The 26,962-nt window shown below is 48.4% G+C and overlaps 1 protein-coding gene across 1 annotated transcript in view; it reads right to left on the bottom strand.

The window, feature by feature from the left end:
• LOC119978332 overlaps positions 1-26,962 on the bottom strand; it is a 198,672-nt gene that overhangs the window by 154,405 nt on the left and 17,305 nt on the right. The window contains exons 6-7 of the mRNA XM_038819897.1: positions 8,228-8,313; positions 2,097-2,180 (exon numbers count right to left, since the gene is read on the bottom strand). Of these exons, the coding sequence (XP_038675825.1) occupies positions 2,097-2,180; positions 8,228-8,313 (170 nt within the window). The remainder of the gene's footprint in view (positions 1-2,096; positions 2,181-8,227; positions 8,314-26,962) is intronic.

The raw sequence follows: 26,962 nt of genomic DNA, 5'->3' as shown, positions 1-26,962 counted from the left end.
ATCACCACCAAATTGTTGCTCTGTATCTACCCTGTCGTATCTCTACACAATTTTGAAGTGATCAATGAAAGTAACCTTTAAATTTGTTATCATTCTGGTGAATATACAATGTGTTGCTTCCAGCTGATTCAGCTCACATTATTTACAAACTTTTCTCCATCGGGGAGTACGTTTACTTCTATTTCTTTTCTGTTCAAGCTCTTCCATGGTTAACAGTTCATTTAATCTCCGACCTACAATCACCCTTTCTCGCTTGGTTTTTTCCCCCATTTATTTTTATATTTTCACAATGCAGAGGTAAACACTGAAGTAGTCAGGCTACAGAAATTTGCTTTTGTAGAGGATTCCGTGGCATATATATATATATATATATAATAATATTTTATTGTCACAAGTAGGCTTACATTAACACTGCAATGAAGTTACTGTGAAAAGCCCCTAGTCATCACATTCCGGCGCCTGTTCGGGTACTCAGAGGGAGAATTCAGAATGTCCAAATTACCTAATGGCATGTCTGCCGGGACATGTGGGAGGAAACCGGAGCATCCGGAGGAAACCCATGCAGACACAGGGAGAACGTGCAGACTCTGCACAGACAGTGACCCAAGCCGGGAATTGAACCTGAAGCCCTGGCGCTGTGATGCCATAGTGCTAACCAATATGCAACCATGCTTCATGAGTTATAACACGGGAGGCACTCCAATTCGGGCATAGGCAAGATAGTGACTAACTCTGAGATGTGGTACTCATGTCACTAAGGGACTACATTTTGCTTGAAACAAATTTGGCCAACATGCACAACCATGCAGCGGAGCTCACATTACGGAGAAATGTATCACTGTAACTTTCAACATGAAACAGTCATGCTAGAAAATTGTCCATCTATGAGATTACCTTCCTAAGGGATGCTCAGTTCCAATTACTGGAATGCCTGCAATGAATCAATGGCTTTGCAGGCATTGCCTTCTCATCTGACTTGGCTAACTCTGGACATGCATTATTTTTATTCATAGAATTCTTACAGTGCAGAAGGAGGCCATTTGGGCTATCGAGGCTGCACCGGCCCGTGGAAAGAGCACCATAATTAAGCCCACGCCTCCTCCCTGTCTCCGTAACCCAGCTAACCTTTTGGACACTAAGGGATAATTTTAGCATGGCCAATGCACCTAACCCGCACATCTTTGGGAGGAAACCGGAGCATCCAGTGGAAACCCACGCACACACGGGGAGAAAGTGCAAATTACACTCAGTCAACCGAGGCTGGAATTGAACCTGGGTCCCTGGAACTGTGAGGCAGCAGTACTAGACACTGTGCCACTGGTTTAGGGGCAGGTTTAGCACAGTGGGCTAAACAGCTGGCTTGTAATGCAAAACAAAGCAGAACAATGCCAACAGTGCGGGTTCAATTCCCGTACCGGCCTCCTTGAACAGGCGCCAGTGGTGACTAGGGGCTTTTCACAGTAACTTCAATAAGTGATTATTATTATTATTACTGTGCCGTCCATTGTTATATATTAGTGTTTATCGCTTTGTTTTAAGATCAAATAAAGTTTATCGCTATTGTGTTGCCTCTGTTAGATTAAACAATTAATCCTTCCTAACCGTTCCACTTTTATTCACATCTATTTAATAGTTCAAGACTCCAAAAATACGACTGTCACTGGAATGTCAGCTCCAATGCATGGAGCACTCCATATCACAGTCAGCCGCTACCTTACCAATGTTTGAATTGGGGTGCCTGCCATATTGTATCTCATGCTACTGAATCATCTAACAGCAATTTACTGCACCCTAAATACCTCTTTGCCATTGTGTACATCTGCATTATGAAAATTCAAAAACATATGGGGAAAATCCCTCAAGAGAGGGTGATACTAGACCGGAGAGGAAATAAATCCATGGAAGAGGTAGCATAGAAATAAAAATAAAGGTGCACTTTCTGTTGGATGAGGAAAAGACTACAAATTATGACCTGGATCATACAATTTTTCAATTCAAATGGATAGCCAATTCTAGATGTAATTTCCTCAGTCTTATTTCTACCTATATAATATGTATTGACAAAATAACACAAAGACAAATAATGAAACATTTACCTTCATTAGCGTAACGGCGTCTTTTTTCTACTGTTTGTGAAGTTGAATCATGCAATTGAACTTTATCTTTAAATGTTTCATCATCTGAAATAATAATGTTAGCATTTAGGAATGGCAGTGCACACAAACATATTAGTTTTCTTTCTGACACCAATTCAATAGGAAGAACAAACAATCAGTAAAAAGCATCCTTTCCTGCTCTCATAAATATTTAACAAAGAAATTGCTGCTTTCTTTTGATTGGAAGGATTAATAAATCTAACCCAAGAATTTTAGATCGCAATGAGCCTTCTAAAGCAAATCACTTGTTTTCCTAGAAGACATTTTTCACTAGTTTGGCACTAAAATCTGGATAATCCAGAAATGACTACAACATTGCTAGTTTCATAATTCGCAAGTGGCTAAATGCTACTTAATCAGTGTAACTTTGATACTGAATAGTGGCACACTCCTGTGATACTTTCATTTGTGTTTGATCAAATGCATAAAAAGTTGATGCAGCCATTTCCTTGTTTGCCATATCAAAGGTTACAGTTCAGTGAACATTTTACCATAATTCTAGAACTGTCATACATCATTAACCACTTTCCAAGAGAAGTTAATTCTTCTTGGCTGCATCTACAAAGGTCATTAACTATTATGGACGTGAGTCTCCTATGCCACTTCTGCAGATATTCTGCTGTTTATTTTGGTTAATGAAGGCCAATGTATACTATATCATGAAGACTCAGTAATGAGTTTAGCTGTCCCAGAATTACAGTGGGCACCATTCTCCGGAAAAATTTCCAAGTGCTGTAGCGAGCAGGAATTGCTGCGTGTTTCCTGGTGCTCGGCCCAGCGAGGCCAGCGACATTATTCAACGCTAATTGGTCTACTTAATGAAGCCTCATGGGCTTCCCATCCTGAATGATGGCTCACCGGCTGATTCGCCAGAACCGCGCTTGCCAGCCCCTCACTAGCAACACCGAGCAGCACTTAGGCTGCAATTACTCAGCCAACCCCAGCCAGCTCGCAACAATGGTGTTGAAGAGACCGGCCCCAAGATTCTGGGATGCTGACCTGGGGAGGCTCCTGGATGCAGTGGAGGCCAGGAGGGATGTCCTGTTCCCCCAAGAATCCTGGAGGGTGAGCCACAAGGCAGCCAGCGCTGCCTATGATGAGGTGGCGGTAGCAGCAACTTGGGCAGTGTGACAGGAGGACTCGCCTTCAGTGTCGGAAGAAGGTCAACGACCTACACCAGGCAGCAGAGTGAGTAGAAACCAACGTCCCACCCCACCCAAGGGAGCACCCCCAAGGCAACCCCCAACCCTCCACCCATCCCTCTGTTCCTTCAGCAGACCCTCCACCGACCCCTTCAACCCTCCCTCCACCCCAAACCTCCCTTCACATCCCCGATCCCCCCTCACCCGACAACTGTGAACCACGTGTGTGGCTAACGATGTCCTCAGGAAAAACTCTCCCATAATCGGTGGGAGAAGGCCCAGATGTGGTGGAGTGTCGAACTTGAGAATCCTCACCTCCTTCGATGAGCAGGCACTGGAGGTGACTGGTGTCGTCGAGAACAGGGCGGTCACCCACGCGGAGGCAGGTGGATGCCACAGAGGTGAGGGATCACCAGACTCTACCCAGAGGACCTGTCAAATGTGAGTAGTGATAGACTTACTGAGTGACCCGACCCTCCCACTGACCACAAGTCCATTCTCCCACAGGTCCAGCAGCTGACAGCGCCAGCCCATCCCGGGTGGCCCCCTCTCCTGACTTCAGGGAGAACACCTCGGAGGAGAGCTCGGAGGATACAACTGTTATAGTCACGGCACAGCTGTCATCCCCACCCTCTTCCAGTGCATATACACACACATCAGTTGGAAATGATAGTGGTCAGGCTTCTGGGCCACAATCTGGTGAGCACCAAACTGCTGATGATGTACATCAGGTGGAGGCAGGAACCCCCAGGCATGACAGCAGTCGGAGATCTGCTGGGTCTGAGGACCCAGCTGGATCCCAGCCTGATGCTGTGACTCTGGCACAGATATACCCGGAGCTGATGAAGACGATAGGAAGAGGCCGGGACGTTCAGAGGGAAATGTCAGTATTACTCCAGCAGATCCATAGCCGATTGGAGGAGTCTCAGAGACCAAGGGTGCAGGAGATTGTGCCGGCAATGAGTGGCACTGAAGCCAACACTGCTAGGGTGACAACTGCAGTGGAGAGGCTGGTGCACGACATCAGCAGCATGAGTGGAGGTGTTCAAGGCTTGGCTCAGTCAGTGATGGCCATGGCTGAGTGCCTCGGCAGCACTTCCAGTTCACTGTCCAAGTCCCAGTTGGACCTTTCTGAGGAGCTCTGGAGCACATCCCAGTTTCAGGTTGGCATTGTCAGGTGCTGTGGAGCATGCCCTGTTCGCTGGGGGACAGGTCCCGGTCACTGATCACCATGGTGCAGACATTTGGGAGCTGCCAGGGCTGACAGAGCCAGATGACACATGGGCAGCTTCCCCTCCATCCCAAGGTGACCCCCAGGACCCTAGAGACACTGACCGGGACGAGGCGATGCTGGGTGCAAACCTGAATCCCCCCCGCATGTCACGAACTCAGCCCCTGGAACAGCCACACACAAATGGGCCGGGTCCTTGGGCCCCAGGTTCGGGGTGTGGTAAGCAACAGGCTGCCCATACCTCTGATATGCATCCTATGGATACAACAAGATGCAATGGAAAGTTAAGCAAGTCAAGGATCTGAGTGGGCAGTTGAGGACACATATGTACAGCATTAAAACACATTGCACTGGAGAAATATAACTCCTCTGCAACTTTCCTCCGCAATGCAAGCCGACCTTAAATCCTCTGTCCCTGTCCCAGCACTCACCCCGGTCTGGTGGTCCTGAAATGACCCTCCCCCCCACCCCTAGGCACACCATATGGAGGTGATGGGTGTGAGCGAGCACTCAGCAGACAGTCTTACTATGGCATAGATTGAGGAGCGCCAATACTCAGCTCACAGCGGATAATCAGCACACCCCTGCCTTCGACAATGTCCCGCTGAGAGTGCAGACACAATCCCATCATCCTGGAGAGCTGTTACACAGAACAGGGAGGATGGAACAGGGTGGTTGGGGGGGGGGGGGGGGGGGGGGGGGGAGATGGAACAGGGTGGTTGGGGGGGGGGATGAAGCTACATTCTATGATAAGGTCAGGATGAGGGTCTCCTTTTTGAGGAACTGCAGCGAACATCCCAGTTTCAGGTTGGCATTGTCGAGGTGCTGTGGAGCATGCCCGGTTCGCTGGGGGACAGGTCCCGGTCACTGATCACCATCATGCAGACATTGGGGAGCCGCCAGGGCTGGCAGAGCCAGATTACGCAGGGGCAGCTGCCCCTCCGACCCATGGTGACCCCCAGGACCCTAGAGACACTGACCGGGATGAGGGGATGCTGGGTGCCAGCACGAATCCCCCCCGCGCCCGACAACGGCATGTCTTGGACTCCCCCGGAACAGGGCGACATATCCTAGGCCCTCGCTGCTGTCACCTGTCTTCCATCATCCGGCTGTTCCTGCAACTCGTTCTCGGGCTCATCCGCCATTCCAATGCACTGCTCAATTACAGCCCAGGTGGACGCATGGGCCTCGTTGTATCAGGTCTCTGCATCGACCACTGTGCTGGCTTCATTAGCCAGGCCAGGTCTTCAGCGGGCAGCCCTTATCCCCCAAGAGCAAACCAGTTATGCTGGGGTGGTCCACAAAAAGGCTGGGGATGTCCGGCTGCCCCAGGGTGTAGCTGTCATTCCTTGGGAACCCTGCACGCATGTTCCTGCTCTTCACATGGTGGCCGCACACAAGCTCAACGCTCAGGGTGTGGAACCCATTTCCATTGATGTAGAGCACTCCCTGGCACCTTGGAGCACACAAGACGACCTGCGTGCCATCTATTACCCCTGGACCTGGGGCATCCCTTTGAGGATGGAGAATCCTGTTTCCGAGGCACCTTGTGAGCCTGGTGCAGATCAAAGTTAGTACAGTCAGCTGCCTGGGCAAGCAGGGCATCCATGACTTCACAGATGCACTTGTGGGCTGTAGCTTGTGAAATGCTGCACGAGTCCTTTCTCGAGCCCCGGAATAATCTTGAGGTGTAGAAATCCGGGGCTATGGTCACCTTGATAGCCACCATGAACAGATGTCCTCCCCTTCCTCCTCCACATGGTGCAAAGGTCGCGAGGACATGGCATGGGTACCGCACCGTTCCTTGTTGAGGTGGAGCCTCATGTGACACACACTTTCTGTCATCTGTTCAAACGACCAGTGACACCTGGGCTGTCGCCAGCTTCCCCTTCTGGGTCTGTCCATGGCCTAATGGGCGGCATGGTCCTCAGGGTGTGGGACAGGACCATGCATATGGGCGGCGACCTTGAGCCTCTGTCGGTCTTGCTGCCGCTGCCTTCTCCGGCATCTGGTCTCATGGCCTGGCCTACCAAGAAGGCATCTTCTGCAGGGTCCAAGATATAATTCATCCTGTGTTTTATCTGTAGAGATTTGGAGAGGGTCAGACACAGGAGAACCAATCGTGCCTTCCACACCAAGACTGTCCATCCCCCATGTTCCACCCCCCTCCTCCCCACATCCCCTGCCATCCTGCAGGTGCCATCCAACATGCTCTGACCATGTACACCAGTCGCAGCGGGGAGCCCCTGGTTACCGGACCCAGACCCAGTACCCCAGACACCCGCTCGCATTGTTACTTTATCTGGCTGCTGCTCCCCTCCCTGGTTCACACACCCACCCACCCTCTGGCCACAGAAATGTTCCTGATGCTGGGGACCAGCCCTAGGTGTTCAGATGTTGCCAGCTATGTCTGTGGTGTTGCTTACTGCAGTGTTCAGGCACAGTGTCCAGGCCTCACGGTCTGACTGCGGTTCTTGGCAATAATTCCCACATGCCACATGGCACGCCTACTGACGGGAATCCACTTGGGAGCTGCAGAGTGCTCACTGAATTACGATTGCCAATTCCCCATTACAAATAGCCGTCAGCTGCACTGCGTCAGAGGCTGCCATGATCAGTGGGAGTTATGGGTGATCAGTGGGTTAGACAGGCAAGAGCTGGGGTTGCACGGGTACACACAATCTAGGGGGTGGCATGGCAGATCCATGGGCGTTGAAGCATTCACCACCCCCCCAGCCAAGGGGCACTCCTGCCCCCCTACCCCACCCCACTCCCAACCAAGGCTGTCCCCCATGGGGCTCCTCCACCGAGCACTGGGGTAACAACTCCAGTGCCGCCGGGCTCATTGCCCAGGAGCGAAGATGGCTATTCAATTCCTCAAATCTTCATAGCAGCCATTCCGAAAGCTTCACGTTTTAAAAAAGATGTACTGCACCCGCATGCTCACTTGCTGGGGAGGCGGTTAGATTATGGGAGGTCGTTAGGTAGGGTATTGTTCCTGTTAATTGGTTAGCACAGTGGGCTAAATAGCTGGCTTGCAATGCAGAACAATGCCAGCAGTGTGGGTTCAAATGCCGTACCAGCCTCCCTAAACAGATGCCGGAATGTGGTGACGAGGGGCTTTTCACAGTAACTTCATTGAAGCCTACTAGTGACAATATGCGATTATTATTATTAATTGTGTGAAGATTGGCTTTAATTGGTAATTATTGATTTCTCGCCACACCGTGGTAGGATTTGGTTCTCGCCTACAGGGGTAGACCGGTTAGATAGCGGACTCATCGGTGTCCGGCATGTGTCCAAATTTCGGCCTCTCCCATGATCCAACGGCGGTGTCACTCAAGTGTGACGAGGCCATTAAATAGCGTCCTAAGTGTTGTTCGATAGTGTTGGGCAACTCACTGGCAGAGCCAGCAGGAAGCTCCCAGCAAAATCTGCCACAAATGACCCTTAGAAACATTTCCGTTTGATCACGTCCAATGTTTCAAGTCGATAATCTTTCATCAGAACTCATTTTAACATGAACTGACAATACGGAACTGTAGTACAATGGGTTGATGGTTCTGATAATGAGTTCGTAATGTGTAACAGTGACATGATGATGTAGCAGTGACATCAGTAGTCATATGCTCGAGACTCAGCAGAGCAGGGAGAGAGAGAGAGAGAGAGAGAGCGCAGAATAGTCAAGAGAGATTTACCTGGACTTTCAGTGGTGACAGGAAGGAGAAGGTCGCATATAAGGTAGCTCCCGTCATGGTCTGCGCTCTTTTGGGGACTTTTTAAGCTGATTCCCAGGGAATTTGGTTATCAAAATTGGCCCATAATATGGGATAAGGAATTTGTTGGTGAAAATATGTTGAAATCTATGAAGAATGTTGGTGGCAAGAAGGTTACGGGGGGTAATACTTTGGCAGAGTCAGAAAGCCAGTGAAGCTCAGCAGGAGGGAAGATGGCTGAACCGGCCTTGGGTGGGTCTGCTCATATCACGGCAGAAACACTGACTGGGGTGATGGCACAGGAGTTTGAAAAACAGCGAAGCATTTTGAGAGCAAGGCAGGGTGATGATGGATACCCTTAAAGTGGTCAATATTGAGGAGGAACTTGGTCCGATTCAGGAGAGACTGAAAAAAAACCACTGTGGCGGTGAAGGAGGATGGAGAGGTGTGGGAGAGTGTGGAGGGGGCCTGTTGTGGCATGATGATCAAGTCACCTCGTTGGATGTTGGGCTGCATCATACACAGTGGTTAGCACTGTTGCTTCACAGCGGCAGGGACGCATGTGAGGGGCTGGTTTAGCTCACAAGGCTAAATCGCTGGCTTTTAAAGCAGACCAAGCAGGCCAGCAGCACGGTTCGATTCCCGTACCAGCCTCCCTGGACAGGCGCCGGAATGTGGCGACTAGGGGCTTTTCACAGTAACTTCATTGAAGCCTACTCGTGACAATAAGTGATTTTCATTTTCATGTTCGATTGCCGGCTTAGGTCACTGTCTGTGTGGAGTCTGCACGTTCTCCCCATGCCTGCGTGGGTTTCCTCCGGGTGCTCAGGTTTCCTTCCCACAAGTCCTGGAAGACATGCTGTTCAGTAAATTGGACATTCGGAATTCGCCCTCTGTTTACCCAAACAGGTGCTGGAGTGTGGCGATTCGGAGATTTCACAGTAACTTCATTACAGTGTTAACGTAAGCCGACTTGTGACACTAATAAAGATTCTTATTATAAAGATGTTGCTGGTGCTGGTGGAGGAGAGGAAGAAGACTCTGAGGGCAAAGGTGGATGACTTTGAGAACCAGGTCAAGGTGACAGAACCTCAGAAATGTGGGAGTGTTGGAGAGGGTGGAGGGCCCAAAGCCAACGGAGTACTTTTCTCAGATGTTCGCCAAGATTTTTTTGGTGGGGGGGGGGGGGGGGGGGGGGGGCGGATTAGCAGGATGGGGTGCTCCAGCGCAACCAGTGCCATCTTGTTTACTGGGGTGAGTGTGTGTGGGGAATGAAGTGTGTTTCTGCCTTCCGCTTGTCAACCTACTGACTGCCAATCATGGACGCAGCGAATCCCACACCGTTTCTCATTGGAATCAATTGTGTTCCATGCAGCACTGCTGCTATTCCCTCAACTGGTGCAGTGTCAGTTTTGCTGACGTAGAAGTCCACAAATTCTGCCCTGGCGTCAATACTTAAGTCTCAGGAATGGAGAATTCCGCCGCAGACTTTTTTTATAGGCGAAAGATAATCTCGCACTTGATCAAGTGGTTCAGTACGCTAGGCAGCTTGAACTCAGGGAGCTAAATCAAGCTTCAATCTGTCGTAACACTGAGGCCTTAGACAACTCCATTAGCTGGGTAGGCTCAAGGTTGGCAGACCTACCACTCTGCAGCACAAAGAAACAGCACAGAAGGTAAGGTTGCCCAGCAGGGTTTCAGACCGTTTCCAATGCAGGAAGATGGGATGCTTCAAGGAGTTCTCTATGTTTAACAATTTCAAATATTTATGGAATGCAAACTATTCAAGATATTGGAGATAATGACAGGCACAAACGTAGAGTTACTAGGAGAAATAACTGGTCATGATCAAGACTTTTGGTCAGATACAGTGGAAGTTAATGTCTTCAACACTGACTTTAAAATCAAGACGGGACCTGGCATTGCAATACTGGATGAACATCAAGATGGGCTCCAAACAGTAAGTCTCTATCCATCAGGTATTAACTTGCAAGGTCCAAGTGGGACGAATCTTCAAAATTCAAAGGTTGGCTTATTACCACCTTTCATTCCAAGGGGCGACAGTTAGTTGACACCCTCTATATTGTCTGAAATCAAAACATATCATTAATGAGTTGGGATGTCTGGATAAAATTGCACATTCTGGAAAAAGCAGATGGCAACCTACAGCGGGACAACGGGATGCCATTTGATGGAGGAATTTCCAAAGTCATGAATAGAACCAGCAGATTTTTATGCTACAGCAGCTGGTAAGTTTTATTCATTGAGTGGTGGTTCATGCTCCATCACAAACAGAGACTGTCGACTGCTCCCTATGCAGACAGTAAGATTTTGGATTTCAGTTCTTTTTGAAGCTAGGCTCAAGGATGCAGCCTCAAAAGGCAGTCAGTGGTCATCTGCAAGACAATGTCCTGCATCTGAGCTGGCTGTTTGTTGAAGAAGATTATGAGATCAAAGCTGTTGTAGCACCGAATGATCCTTTGGAAAATAAGGCCCGAGAAGTTGGTACGTTATTTGAATTTATTGCTGAAGCAAATAAAGAACAAAGAAAAGTACAGCACAGGAACAGGCCCTTCAGGAACAGGTGCCCTAACCAAAAAAAATCCTTCTGCCCTTACTCGGTCCATATCCCTCCATTTCCTCCCCATTCATGTACCCATCCAGATGCCTCTTAAATGTTGTTCATGTGCATGCTTCCACCACATCCTCTGTCAGCATGTTCCAGGCACCCACCATTCTCTGCGTGAAAAATTTGCCCCGCACATCTCCTTTAAATTTTAACCTTCTCACCTTGAACCTGAGCCTCCTTATAATTGCCACTTCCACCCTTGGAAAAGGCCTCTGAATATCCACCCTGTCTATGCCTCTCATAATTTTGTAGACCTCTATCAGATCTCCCCTCAGCCTCCGTGTTTCTAGTGAAAACAATACTAGTTTATTTCACCTCTCCTCATAACCAACACCCTTGAGACCAGGCAACATCCTGGTGAACCTTCTTCGCACTCTCATCAAACCTTCCACTTCCTTCTGATAATGTGGTGACCAGAACTGCACGCAATACTCCAAATGCGGCCTAACCAAGGTTTTATAGATTTGTTCCTCCAAAAATGCATCACCTCACATTTGTCTGGATTAAACTCCATCTGCCATTTCTGTGCCCAAGTCTCTAATCTATCAAGATCCTGTTGTATCCTCTGACTATCAGCAACTCCGCCAATCTTCGTGTCATCCACAAACTTACTAATCAGACCAACCACATTTTCCTCCTGATCATTTATATACTACAAACCACAGCACTGATGCCTGCAGAATGCCACTAGCTACAGATCTCCATTCTGAAAAACATCCTTCCACTGCTATTGTCTGTCTTCTATAACCAAGCCAGTACTGTATCAATCTAGCCAGCCCACCCTGAATCCCATGTAATTTTAGTTTTTGCACCAGTTTGCCATGTGCGACCTTGTCACTTTGCATATAAACTACATCTACAACCCTTCCCTCATCAATTTTCTTTGTCACTTCTTCAAAAAACTCTATCAAGTTGGTGAAACATGACCTTTCCCTGTCACTAACTCGTCCATTTTTCTCCAAATGTGCATATCGCCTGTTCTTCAGTGTCATTTCCAAAAGCTTTCCCATCACTGATGTCAAGCTCACCGGCCTATAATTTGCTGGATTATCGCTGCTTCATTTCTTAAACAAGGGAACAACATTGGCTATTCTCCAGTATTCTGAAACCTTGCCTGTGGACAATGAGGATATGAATATATCTGTTAAGGCCCCAGCTATTTCTACCCTGGCCTCTCGCAGTAATTTTAGGATACTCAACACTTCCTCCTTTGATATATTGACATTCTCAAGAGCGTTCACACACCTATCCCTTACCTCAACATCTGACATGTCCTTCGCCCTGGTGAATGCCAATACAAAAAGTACTCATTAAGGGTTTCACCCACTTCCTGTGGTTCCACGCAGAACTTCTCTCCATTGTCCTTAAGTGGGCCTACTCGATCTTTTGCTACCCTCTTGCTCCTAATACATGCATAAAAAGCCTTGGCATTCTCCTTGACCATTTGCTAAAAGCATTTCATCGTCCCTTTTAGACCTCCTAAATCCAAGTTTAAGTTTCTTTCTACTTTCACGGTACTCCTCAAGGGCTTTGTCAGTTTTTAGAAGCCCAGACCTATCGTGTGCTTCCTTTTTCCTTTTGACTAAGCTTACCATTTCCCTTGTCATCTATTGTTCCCGAATCCTGCCATTTCTGTCCTTCATTTTTGCGGTGACATGCCTGTCCTGCACTTCAAACTGGCCTTTAAAGGCCTCCCACATGTCTGACGTGGATTTGCCCTCAAACAGCCTCTCCCAATCCACATTCCCCAGTTCCTGTCTAATTTGGGTGTAATTGGCCCTTGCCCAATTAAGCACCCTCACCAGCGGGCGGGCCACTCTTGTCCTATCCATGACTATCCAAAATCTTATGGAATTATGGTCGCTGAGCCCAAAATGCTCCCCAACTGAAACATTAATCACCTGGCCTGGTTCGTTCCCTAATACCAAGTCTAGTATGGCCCCCTCCCTGGTTGGATTGTCAACATATTGTATCAAAAAACCCTCCTGGACACATCTAATAAATTGCTCTCTATCTGAGCCCCTGGCTGTAAGGGATTCCCAGTCACTATGGGGGAAATTAAAGTCACCCATCACAACGACCCTGTTTTTTTCACACCTTTTCAGTGTCTGACAACACAACTGCTCCTCTATCTCCCGCGGGCTGTTGGGAGGTCCATAGTACACTCCCAACATTGTAATTTCACTCTTCTCATTTCTGAGCTCCCATCATGCAAGATCCCTCCAATGTGTCCTCCTTCAATACAACTGTGATCTGCTCCCTAAACAGCAATGCAATTCACCCACTTCTTTAGTTTCCCATTTGATCCCGTCTAAAACAGTGACATCCCGGAACAATAAGCTACCAGTCCTGTTACTTCTTTAACCATGTCTCCGTAATTGTAATTATATCATAGTTCCATGCAGTAATCCAGGCTCTCAGTTCATCGCTTACCTGATATACTTCTTGCATCGAAGCAAACGCACTCCAGACCTACAGTCCCGCTGAGCGGATCCCCTCTGCCTCCTCTTACTTTGTGCTATGTTTACTTCAGTCTCACTTTTTTCCCCAGTCCCGACACTTAGTAGCCCGCTGTCCCAGTTGCCACACTAGTTTAAACCCTCCCAAACAGCACGAGCAAACCTCCCACCCAGGATATTGGTGCCCCTCCTGTTCAGGTGCAATCCATCCTTTTTGTACAGGTCCCATCTTCTCCAGAAACCATCCCAGTGATCCATATATCTGAAGTCCTCCCTCCTGCACCAGCTCTTTAGCCCCGTTCTACTGTACTATCTCCCTGTTCCAAGCCTCACTAGCATGTGGCACGGGGAGTAATCCTGAGATTACTACCCTAGAGGTTCTGCTTTTTAGACCTAACTCCCTGAATTGTCTTTGCAGGGCCTCCTCCCTTTTCCTGCCTATGTCATTAATACCAATGTGGACAATTACATCTGTCCATTTATCCTCCTGTTTCAAGATGCCGAGTAGCCGTTTAGAGGCATCCAGGACCTTGGCACCAGGGAGGCGACACACCATCCTAGTGTCCCGTTTGCGGGAAATGCCTGTCTGTGCCCCTGTCTATCGAGTTTCCCACTACTATCACTCGCTTGGACCTCGCCCGATCCTGCTCTACAGCAGAACCAGTTGTGGTGCCACAGGCCTGGCTGATGCTGGTATCTTCCCCTGAGAGGCTATCCACCCAACAGCATCCAAAACAGTATACCTGAGAGGGGAATAGCCGCAGGAGACTCCTTACTTACCTGCCTGCCTCTCCTGGCGGGCACCCATCTACCTGTTTGAACCTTTGGTGTGACCACATCCCTGAAGCTAGTGTCTATCACACTCTCTGCGCCCTATATGCTCTGCAATATGTCCAGCTACTGCACCAACTGAACTATGCGGTCTGTGAGGAGATGCAGCTGGTCACATTTCCCACGGACATAGTTGTCACGGACGCTAGAAAGCTCCCTCATCTCCCACATCTGGCAGGAGGAGCATATTGCTGCCCTAACTGCCATTTCTGCCCCTATACACTTTTAAAAAAATGTTTTTATTGCCGTTTTTCAATTTTACAGTGATACTTTTCACAGATAATGTTGCCGATATTTACGTGCTGTACAGTTTCTTATTTACATACATATTTAATATACTTTCTCCCCATCTTCCCTTCCCCCTCGTTGGTATCCCGTCTTCCACTATGGGTGCTCTATTGTTGAGCTCCTATCCTTTTTTCTGCGGCTTTTGTTGTATACCTTGTCGGTTCGGAGGGGGGGTGGGGCTTCCTGCCCCCTTTCCTTGCCCCTTTTCCCCCCCATGCTTCTCTCAGTGGCTCCTTTGGGGTTCCTTCCAATCTCCTCCCCCCTCTCCTCTCTTCCCCCTTTGTACCTCCTTGTAGTATGTGTTCTTGTCTGCTCTCACCCCGTATCTCCCCCTTCCCTAGTCGCTGTTGGCTTCAAACAGGTTTTGAACAGGCCGACGAATGGCCCACATGCTTCCGACCTACAAATAGTTTACTTAATCTTCTCCAGTTGGAGAAATTCCGGCAGGTCTGCCAGCCAGTCTGTAGCTGTGGGTGGTATCGGCAGCCGAGCAAGTTTCTCCGGTGTACGATTAAGGAAGCAAAAGCAAGGGCTTCGGCCTCCTTCCCCATATATAGCTTTGGATGTTCCGAAGACTGCCACTCTCAGGCCCGGCTCCACCCTCACCCCACAACCTTGGATATTGCCTCACAGAAGGTTGTGCAGACCCGACAAGTCTGGGGCAAGCCCAGAAATGTGGGCATGGTTGGCCGAGCCTCCCTGGCATTATTTGCATTTATCCTTCACCTCCGGGTAGAACCTGTTCATTTGGGTTCTGGTCAGGTATGCTCTGTGCACCACTTTAAACTGCATGAGGCTGAGCCTTGTGCAGGAGGAAGTGGAGTTGACCCTGCTCAGTGCTTCGCTCCAGAGTCCCCAACCCACTTCCATCCCCGTTCGTCCCCAATTTCTGCCTGGCTTCATCCAGTGGCAGTCTTGTCCTGTCCAGTAACTGTCGATAGATGTTCCCACAGTCCCCCCCCTTACTGTCCGCGTTTATCAGTTCTTCTAATGGTGTGTCTCTCGGGGCCCTGGGGTATCTTGCCGAGAAAGTGATTGATTTGGAGGTGTCCGAGTTCCTGTCCTGTCGGTAGTTCCAGGTCTTCCGTCAGTTCGCTCAAGGTCGCTGGTCTGTCCCTTATGTGGAAATCTCTGATTGTTAGCGTCCCCCCATCATGTCTCCAGTTTTTAAAGGTGGAGTCGAGCATGGCTGCTGGGAATTTGTGGTTTCCGCAGACTGGGGTCAACGGGGACATCTCGGTAAGACCGAAATGTTGTCTCATCTGGCTCCATGTTTTTAGTGTGGCTACCACCACTAGGCAGGATGTATCTTGTTGGGGGGTGGGGATGGGAGTGCTGCCGTGGTGAGGGTCCAGAGGGTTGTTCCCTTGCAGGAAGACACCTTCATCCTCACCCATTCCATATTTGGTTCACGTATCCAACCCCTCATTCTCTCCAGTGGTAGTACTGTAGATTCTGCAGGGCCAGACCGCCCATATATTTCCTCCTTTGCAGTGTCGATTTGGGGATCCTTGGGTTCTTACCCCCCACACAAACGCCATGACCATTTTGTCATGGAAGAAGGCCTTGGGGATGAAGATTGTTATGGATCTGAACAAGAGGAGGAACCTTGCCAGTACGTTCATTTTGATCTTCTGCAATCTCCCCATCATGGAGAGCGGGAGTGCATCCCATCTCTGTAGGTTATTTTTGACTTCCTCTGCTGGACTGGTCAGATTCCACTTGTGGATCCATGTCCAGTCATACGCTATCTGGATCTCCAGATAGCAGAATTTGTTTTGGGCTAGTTTGAATGGAATTCCCCCCAGCTCTGTCCCTCCCCCGTTCTGGTTTACCAGGAAAGCCTCGCTCTTGCCCAGGTTGAGTTTGTAGCCCGAGAAGGCTCCTGCCTCTTCCAGGAGCTGCATGATTGCTTTCAGGCCTTTCTGTAGGTTCAAGATGTATAGGAGCAGGTCATCCACTTAGAGCAGCACTCTGTGCTCACTGCCTCCTCTTTGGATGCCCTTCCAGCTTTGTGTCTCACGATCACTAGGGGTTCAATTGCTAGGGCGAACAGGAGAGGGGACAGTGGGCATCCCTGCCATGTGCATCTGTGCAGTTGGAAGTATTCAGAGCTGGAGGTGTTAGTCTGAATGCTCATCTTGGGGGCGTTGTACAGGCATCTCACCAGGAGGTGAACCCAGCTCCTAGCAAAAATCGTTCCAGTACTTCAAAGAGATACTTCCACTCGACTCTGTCGAAGGCCTTTTCTGCGTCTAGGGAGATGATCAGCTCTGGTGTTCTCTCCCCGGGAGGGGTTCATTATTACATTCATCGGCCGCTGGATGCTTGCTGTTAGCTGCATACCCTTGGCAAAGCCAGTCTGGTCCTCTGAAACTCCGTGCGGTATGTAGTTCTTCAGTCTCTTGGCCAGGACTTTCGTGAGTATCTTCGCGTCTACATTAAGCAGCGGAATGGGTCTCTATGATCCGCATTCCGTCAGGTCTTTGTCGTTTTTGGGTATCAGCGATATCGATTCCAATGAGAAAAGGCGTGGGACTCGCTGGATTTGCGATTGACACTCAGGAGACTGACAACCTGCAGCCGCATGCACACACTTCACTCCCCACACACAGCATCCAAGCCAACAAGTTGCCAGCGAGGAGAGCGGCACCCCGTTTCACAGACACAGAGCTGGAGACCCTCCTGGATGCGGTGGAGGAGAGGCAGTTGACCCTGTACCCCAGCCCAGGAAGGAGACTGCCGGCTGTCACTATTTGCTGTGCCTGGGCACAGTTGGCAGAGGGGGTGAGCGTCGTCAGCAACACTGTCAGACCGGCCAGCACTGCCAGAAAAAACTGCACAACCTCCTCAAGGTGACCAGGGAGAGTATAGACAACACTGTGCCCCTGGAACTAACACCCGTCACACGCAGCAGTAACCCTATCCCCCCCACCCCCCCGCTACAACCCTGAGGATGGCCGAACCCCCACTCGGCACAACATGCTGGCATCATACCGGCCATTATGCCCAGGTGCCCTGGCCACTAAGGCCACCAGCTACCTACCCCCTGGGCTCCATGCATGGGACTGTCGAACAGTGCCAATTTCAGTTTCCCCTTACCGGGAGAGAGGCCGCTCATAATCACCAGGAGTGGGAGAAAACTGGAGGGGACTGTTGGACCTGTGACCGCTCACCATGGCAGAGCAGGGGACCCTGGATGTGGTCGGAGGCCCACAGGGAAGGGAGGTCACCAGGGTGAGGGCGGCCATGGGCGAGGAAATGATACACTGCTGAGTTGCAGTCCCATGATACGTGTGTCAACTCCCCCCACACCACCCCGCCACCACCCTCATCCAACTCTCACTCCTCCCTCACCCCTACACCACCCACACCATTCGCACCTCCACCACCCGCACGCGCCTCCCCCCCCCCCCCCCCCCCCCCCCAGCCTGCGGTCTAATCATGTGTCTTGTCTGGTGTCTTGTAGGACTCGCTTGTGATGGGGCAGGTCCATCAGGTGTCCTCCACCCCCAGCTAGTGCCATAGCTGGAGCCCGCCAATGAACCGAGCACTGACGACTGGAGCAGGTCAGATGGCAGCCCTCAACCCAAGTCACAGAACAACCTGGAGCTCGAGGCTGAGGATGACACGGATTTGCCATCACAGCTGTCGCCAACACCTTCAACCATCCCAGAGACATTCACCTCAGTTTGGCACATTAGTGAAGAGGCCCCTGGGACACATTCTGATGCTCAACACACAGCTGGCCCGTTGCAGCTGGTGGAGCTAGGAACACCCGACGGGGCGGACAGTCGGAGGACAGGCCGCCCTAGGAATTAACTGTCATCCAGACGGGTTCAGGCTTCTGAAATGAAGAGTCCCTTCGAGGGGCTGGTTTAGCACACTGGGCTAAATCGCTGGCTTTTAAAGCAGACCAAGGAAGGCCAGCAGCACGGTTCGATTCCCATACCAGCCTCCCCGAACAGGCGCTGGAATGTGGCGACTAGGGGCTTTTCACAGTAACTTAATTTGAAGCCTACTTGTGACAATAAGCGATTTTCATTTCATTTCATTTCATTGTGGAGATTCAGTCGCAGAGCCAAGGACTGCATGAGGGGTTGTCGACGGGCATCTAGTACCTGCAGTTGTAGTTGGAGGAGTCCAACCGCATGCAGGAGTAGGAGATGGTGCTGACAATGTGTGACATCCAGGCAAACAACTCCCGGGTGGCCCGCATTTTCTGCTGTGGAGGCATTGGGAGCGAAGGTTTCGGCTATGGATTAGTATGTTCAAGGCCTGGGGCATTCTGTGCAGACATTGGCTGAGGCCCAGGACAGAGTTGCTGCTTCACAGGCAGTCATGTGCCAGAGCCACCTGGATATCTGAGCGTGGCCCAGACGAAGCAGGCCATGGTTGGGATCGTCGGCGGCATTGCCCAGGCCCTGGCTGACGTGATGCAGATATAGAGGGAGGTGGCCCAGTTCCAAAGGGAGTAGGCACAGTCACTGGCTGATGTGACACAGACCCAAAAGGTGGTGGCGCAGTCAATGGGTGATTTTGCACAGTTCCAGACGGAGACTGCCCACTCCCTGTGCTCCATGGTTGCCAGACCCTGATTGAAACCAAAACGGACTACCAGGACTGGCACTTCTAGGTGGAGGGGGAGACTCAGGAGTTCTGCTCGCACGCCTGTCCTATGGAGAAGCCCTCAAGCACCTGAGGGAGGAGGTGATGGGGGCCTGTGCCAGTGACTACCACAGGTGAGGTGCTGGAACACCGCAGCATCTCGGACTCCCCCCTCCCTTTGTGCCCTGTCCCTGGCGCACCTGATGGGTACTGGGCACAACAGGGTGACACACGCGGTGTCCATGCCCCTGGCCAGTGCCCCCCTCACCTAGTCAGTGAACCTGGAGGCGATCGGAGCGTACTGTGCATGTTGTTCCTGACGCACTCGTTGTGCGGCCTCCTTACCTGCCTCACTCTCATGTCCTGCCCATTCACACCCATCCCCTCACCCTCCTCATCGGACGAGACCTGGTGTTCATCCTTCCCCTCCACCACATTGCCCCTCTGCAGAGCGATGTTGCGGAGGATGCAGCAGGTCGCCCACGATACGGGCAACCACCTCAGCGTCATCATGGAGGGTCCCTCCAGAGTAGTCCAGGCACCTGAACCGCAATGTCAGGAGGCCGAAGCACCACTTGATCATGCCCCTGGTCGCTGCATGTACTTTGTTGTAGCGCATCTTGGTTTTGATTGTGCCTCTGGATAGGTGTCATGAGCCATGACCGCAGTGGATAACCTCTTGTCACCCAGGAGCCAACCCCCCAGCTGGCGGGGGAGTCTTGAACATGTCAGGAATCGTCGGGTGTGCCAGGATGAAGGCGTTTTGCACACTGCCCGGGTATCGGGCACAGGCATGCACGATGCGCAGCTGATGGTCAAGTATCAGCTGCATATTCACCGAGTGGAATCTCTTTCAGTTTGTGTAGAGCGGCCTGTCATCTGTTGGTGTTCGTAAGGGGACATGCATCCCATTGATCGCCTCTTGTACTCGGGGCATCCCATCACTGGCAGCGGACCCCACTGCCCGTGCATCCTGGTGGGCTTGGTCCAGATTGAAATGGATGTATTGAGCCGACTGGGCTTATAGGGTCTCCGTGACAGGGCGGATGCACCTGTGCATCGAGGTCTTGTGAGATCCCAGACAGGCTGGTGCTGCCCTTGCTAATTATATGCTCTGCGGCCCCTGTCCGGTGCCCCCCTGTAGGGGCTACTGTGAGTTTCCCTTGGGCGGGCCATGTGATGCCCTGCTGACTGGTGGCAGCGAGTTGTGTGAGCAGGGGGCCTGGCGGAGGTGGGCTGCGGGGCACCCATATACCCAGTGTCACTCTGCAGAACTAGTGGCAAAGGTGGGTGATTAGTGGGGTACGGTTGCCTTACAGGTCGTGGCAATGGCAGTCCGTGCCTGTGCGCCGCCTCAGTTTCAAGGGGGGTTACACGGGCCACATGCTCTCATCACCACACACCACCCCCTGGCCCTGTGAGAGCCAGCCCCCACCCCAGTTAACCTGGCTAGTGTCTGGCCCGTTGGTCCACGGTTGCACCTCTCCGTGTCCCGGCACCAATAATTGATTTGGCTGATGGATAATGAGTTAGCCCAAAAGGCTGTACTCTGCCCGGTAACATTGATGACAATATTCACAAAATTGTCTGAATGCAACAGATCTGTGCTTGACCTGCCTCATTCATTACAATCTTAATTCCAAGTGCAGTTGGATTTAACAGGGTATTATATGCTGCTATGTGATCTTGAATTTAGAATGGGCCACTAAGACGCCTATTCCACACATTATTGATCCACAGTTTTACTCCATCCTCATCCATCCAATTGTTGTCATGGACATGCACAAAACATCTTGCAGGGAACTTGATTTTTGACAGCATTAAGTTTGAAAATTACCATAAGCTTTAATTTGGTTTTGTCAGCCATGCAAGTTACTACTGCCACTAGCGCAATTCAGCCATTGCGTTGTGCCTGGCGTGGAGCCGGATATAACAGGTGAATCCCGGGAGAGCACCAAATTGGGCTGCATGCCAGGAACCGGCCAATTGTGAGTCACCTGATTCGCTACACCTGGCACGGCCTGGATCACACTCGCTGGGTGTGATCTAGATAATGATATTTAAATGAGCTATTAGGCTTATTTAAATACCCCAATGCCACCTTCATCCAGTGCCTGGGAATCAATGGCCTGTGAGGTCTCAACCAGGTGCCGATTAGCACTGGTTTCCACAAGTGTGGACTAGGTGTGATGGCACCTTGGGGGGTGGGGCGCTGGTCTTGGAGACCATTAGAGTCCCTCAGGTGTCCGGTAACAAGGCAAGATAACAATAATAATGATAGCACCTGGCACTACCCCTGGAACCTGGGCATCCTGGCAGTGCGCCAGGCCAGATGTGCCAGGTGCATGGTGCCAGGTTGACACTAACAAGGTTGACACCTGTGAGGGGGTCATGCCATGAAGTGGGATGAGGAGGCATGTTAGAGGGCCTCAGAAAGATTAGAGGGGTGAAGAGGATTTCCTGAAAGGAGGGGGGGGGGGGTGGGTTAGAGACCAGGGCAGCCTTTCAAAATGATGCCCCAATCTATGAGGAACTGGTCATGCTGGTGAGTTCAGTGTTGGAAAAATTTAGAGTGCGGACTCGACCAGGGAGAAACTCCCCGGGGACCCATAAAATGCTTAAATGCCAGTGAACAGCGGTCTCAATCTCAGCATTGCAGAACCTTGTAAAGCATCCTGCCAAACATTCCTAAAATTGTTTCCAGTGAATTGTGCCCAATGAATCTTGTTTTCTCATGGTCCTGTGGTTTTCATCAGAACCAACTGAGCATTTCCATTCCACACTTTGGTTGCTGGGCACATCAATATTAATGGGAATTTCATCCATGTCGTTGATGCGCTATCAATTACGACGAGACGAGCATAGAATGTAATCGAGGCTTTATTACACACAGATGTGTGGCCTCCAACAGCAGCTGACGAAATGGCTGCTGTACGGAGAGCACACATATTTATACTCCGCCTACTGGGCCGAGCCAGCAGGCAGGGATCTACCCCCGTACCCGTAGTACAGGGGCCTTACCATAAATACAATATAATACATCAGTGGTGACTACCACAGTCTTCAATTTGTCATAATAGGTTGTGTTTGTGTCGCCGTCTGATGAAGAATTACTGGAAAACTGGTCATTTTAGCATCAAGGTCTTTTGGTAGTTGAGTGACCGCAGTCTTCTGCTGCAACACTGGACATTTTTTCTTCTATAAAGCAGCTACACCAACAAACAGCTCTGACATTTTTTTGCACTTATGTTTGATTTGACTCACTTAAGTCCATCTTTGTGCTGTAAACGTCCTTCGTGTTTATTTCCTTTGTTCCCATTTCTTTTATGTTATTTTATTACTTTGATCCATGAAAAAATTGTAATGTGCTTTTAAGCAGAACACTCAAAGTTGAAGCAGCCTGCTTGCCAGGATATTGTGTTCCCAGGGTTTTTTGGGGGGCAATTTAGAATGGCCAATCCACCTAACCGGCACATCTTTGGATGGTGGGAGGAAACCAGAGTACCAGAGGAAACCCACGCACACCACTGTGAGAACGTGCAGACTCCACACATACAGTGACCGGGAATCGAACCTGGGACCCTGGAGCTGTGAAGCAACTGTGCTAACCACTATGCTACTGTGCTGCCCATTTTCCCAGGTTTTGATTTTGGAAAGAGGAAGTCAGACTCCTTGGCACCGAGTGGATTGTGGGAACCAGGTTTAGAGGGAGTCGGATAAATTGGTTGCTTGGCAACTGGTGGGTTGGCCAGGGACAGTGTTCTGCCCTACAACAATCAGCGATTGACTCCTGTGTGATGCTTTCTGAGAGAACTGGGCAGAAGCATTTAGCTCTTGGAAGTGAAAGGACCACCCCAGAGTCCCAAAACAAGTGAATTAACCAATAATTTGTATAACGTTTCTATGATCTTTTTTCCAAGTCTTCTCTAATGACATAGCAGCGCATCAGATTTGTCAGTGAAACACAACAACCATTAATTTATAACAATACAGATAAGGCATGCAATAATTATACAAGAATAACAGCCAGCTAATATACTCTTCCCTCCCACCCCTTACCGTCCCACCCTCTACCTAAAAACACAGAGGGATGGGGAAAAATAAAAGAGGATTAATGTGAGATGGAAGGTGAATGCCTTTGCTTCTGATGTTGAAATTGTTTTTTTCAGCAGACTGTCCTTCCAGGACACAAGTGATTGAGAACCACCAGTTGGATGGCTAACGATCTGGCTGCAACATTCAGTCCGAATCCCCAGACTGTAGGATTTCCTCTGGGGAGTCACCTCCATTTTTATTAACCTTGGGCTCAGGAAATCCGTGTCAGGCCTATGTAATTCTTATTTGTTTCCAATTCCACCAGAATATCCCCTAGCTTTACTTAGGTAAAACAGAGTTCCCCTCATGAGATTTTAACGAGGGTTCTTTAAACAACTGGACCTATCTGCAGCTGTTGCTGGACTAAACTTCCTTGCAGTTCAATCTGATTTAGAGAGAAAGGTCTTTACTTTGAACCTTTAAACCAAGTCCGTCAGGTGAGAGAGGGAGATCAGGTCTGTGGCCCTCCAAATTCTTGGTCAAACCAAACTAAAAACCAGAAGCCTTCCTGTCCCTTCAGAAGATTCCGGAATAGTCAGCAGCAATCAGCACAGACTATCAGCCAAGAGCCCAGCAAAGTAAAGAGCTCATTGGCCCACAGCGAAATTCATCAAGATCAGTAATCACCGATGCCAGTACATCCTGCTGGATTTCTTTTTATTAAAAAAATTAAAGGTGAAGTTCATCTTAAATATGTACATTATATTAATTGTCCAGGTGCAAAAATTATAAAAGCCAAAAAAAAAGAAAATAAAGGAAATTTACAGGTAAAACAGGAGTATCCTTGCACAGTTTAATTATAAATACTGTACAGTATATAAAAGGTAACTTGTGCGAAAGTTACAAACCTGGTGACTGCAGTCTATTGGCTCAGTCAAGGACCTTCGGTATTTTAAATAAAATCTAATTGTACCTGTGTTGCGCCTCCAGGTAAGGTGGAGTGGAATTGATCACACACTAGCCCAAGATATTGTGACAATGCATTGCATTTCTGGTGACAGTGTAACCATTCTGACAATTTCCAAGCACACATTCTGATACATGTTTCTCAAGATCAGCCCAGTGGCTGTTCCCTGTTCTCATGATGCATTTGGTTGTCAGCACCTTCAGGGCAGATTCCTTCTCCTTACCTTCTCATGCCTGTTTAATTCCCTCACTGTACCACAATTACAATATTTGATAAGTTATTAAATGTTTGATTTTTTGAAGCCCGCTTTGTTTCTCTTTCTTTTTGCCAGAGGACCCATTTTTATTTGTCATTCACCATGCACAGTCTGCTCTATGTGGGGACGTCTTAACATGGTCCTTGATATGGACCAACCTGCTTGATCTTTGTAAAAAAGGTAAATAAAATATGCATTTCTGGAGGTGGAAAATAGAGGCTGACTCCTACCTTCGGTAGGAGGTAGATGTTTTTTTGAAAATAAAGGAATTACGGGATATGGCGAGAATGCAGGTAAGTGGTTCTGAGACCACAAAATGATCAGCCATGATCTTATAGAATGGCGGAGCAGGCTCGAAGGGCCGGACGGTCTACTTCTGCTCCTAGTTCTTACGTTCGCAGAATGGGGAGTCAATGTATTCACTGAACATAGACCTAAAATGATTTTTGGTTTAAAGAAATGAGTTTGAATATACACCGGGATACCATAACATTGCCTTCAATGGTAAACGAATGCAGTTTTTTAGGATAACTAGAAATGTTAATTGTTCTCATCGAATTTCAAAAAGGTTCTCTGTCTTAATACTCAACATAAAAACTGAAAAATGGTTGCTGCTTCTTGTGTGCAATTTAGCCCTCTGATTAATTTAATATCCCTAATAGTCTCAGACATACTGCTCTTCCAGTTCAGCTAAGATATCATACAAATTACTTTAAGAAATTCCAGAACAAAGAGAGTTAAAAGCAAATTATTGGGGATGCTGGAATCTGAAACCAAAAAAGAGAAAATGTTGGAAAATCTCAACAGGTCTGGCAGTATCTGTAAGGAGAGAAAAGAGCTAATGTTTTGAGTCCAGATGACCCTTTGTCAAAGCTGGTCATCTGGACTCAAAGCGTTAGCTCTTTTCTCTCCTTACAGATGCTGCCAGACCTGCTGAGATTTTCTAGCATTTTCTCTTTTGGTTTCAAAGGGAGTTAAAATCTGTTCCTCCAGATCGCTTACAGAAATCAATAAAATCTACTTTAGAAAAAAAGACACCAGTGCTAATTTGAAATAGAATCCCATTTGAGGATAAACCCATTTCAGTCAATGCATCAATCAACCTATGCATGTTACCTTTGAAATAGCTTTTGTACCCAGACTGCAATACCTGGGTTTGAAAAATAAACTGGCTTTAAATTGTACTATGACCAACAAAGAAAATTAATTCACTTAATCCTCATAAAAATGCCTCATCTTTATTATGCCCTTATGGTATCCTAGTTGATGTTATTGTGAATACAACTGGGTATGTTCCACGCTATTGGGAAAATATTAAGTGTGTCCTCTTTCAAAGGCATGGTTATTATCACACAGGAATAGGCTACTGTGAATCAAAGCCACACACTTTCTCTTTCCAATGACATTATTCAGCAAATTCATGATGTGGCTGATGATATAATAATTTATTATTGTCACAAGTAGGCTTACATTACTACTACAATGAAGTTACTGTGAAAATATTCCTCTATATAGAGTTTAACATGTTTACCATGCTGGCACAGCAAAAATACTGCACTTATGGATTGCTGAGAATGGGATAACAGTTACCTTTTTCACTGCACCTATATAGCAGGGGGACATTCACCATTTTCTTCTGTCTTTTCAAAACCACATGTTAATTATGCAGAAACTGAATGATAAAGCAAGAAGCCAGCCCCTATAATTACATAACACACAAACTTACCAAAATAATAAAGTGCTGCGTCACCCTGGACTAGGGTGCAGTCAATTCCAGGCCCCTTGCCCCCCCCGACGTGGAGTCGCAACTTAATTAAATTAACCAATAACTCTTAGCAAAATACCCAAGTCTTTGGCCCTTGGCTGTCCAATAATTAGTCACCAGGTTTGTAAATTTAAACACAATTAAGAACTATAATGAAATATACAGCAAATACAGTTGGTAACTATTATCTCATTCCTAATACACACTTTAACTTGCCCGCCCTCCCTCACTCTACACACTCATGTAAGATAAACAAACAGAGGAATGAAAATAATAAGTAATAGTAAAGGTAAGAGTCTTTGTTTTCGATGATAAGAAAAATGATAACAAAATAATGATAAAGGAAGGAGAAAAAAGGGAATCATCAGGAAGCACCTTTACAGTAGTTTTTCAGTAGCTTTTGACTGCTTCTTTCATTATCCATTATATGAAGGCCTTCCTGTCATTATATGAAATAGGCAGCATGAAGTTGAGAACTCAAACATCTCAAAGTCAATTAAGAATGGGCAACAAATGCTGTTTGGATAGTGACACCCAAATCCCACGAAATAGGGAAAAGAAAACATCTGTTGCTTTTTAGGATACTAAAATAAAGTTGAGAAGATGGACAGGAATATCAAATGATTGATTTGCTGGTTATTTACAGGAAGATGGGAAGGGAATGTATTGATCGGGTTTTTTGAGGAGGTGACAAAGATGATTGATGAGGGTGAGGGTGGTTGATGTTGTTTACATGGACTTCAGTAAAGCCTTTGACAAGGTGCTTCATGGCAGACTGGTACAAAAGGCAAAGTCCACACAGGATCAGAACTGAGGTGGCAAGATGGATACAGAACTGGCTTGGTCACAAAAAACAACGGATAACAGTAGAAGGGTGTT

This window comes from Scyliorhinus canicula, chromosome 1 (genome assembly GCF_902713615.1).
Source record: "Scyliorhinus canicula chromosome 1, sScyCan1.1, whole genome shotgun sequence".
Lineage (NCBI taxonomy): Eukaryota > Metazoa > Chordata > Chondrichthyes > Carcharhiniformes > Scyliorhinidae > Scyliorhinus > Scyliorhinus canicula.
Note: the sequence above shows the minus strand (reverse complement) of the source record. Positions and strands in the feature narration are given on the sequence as shown.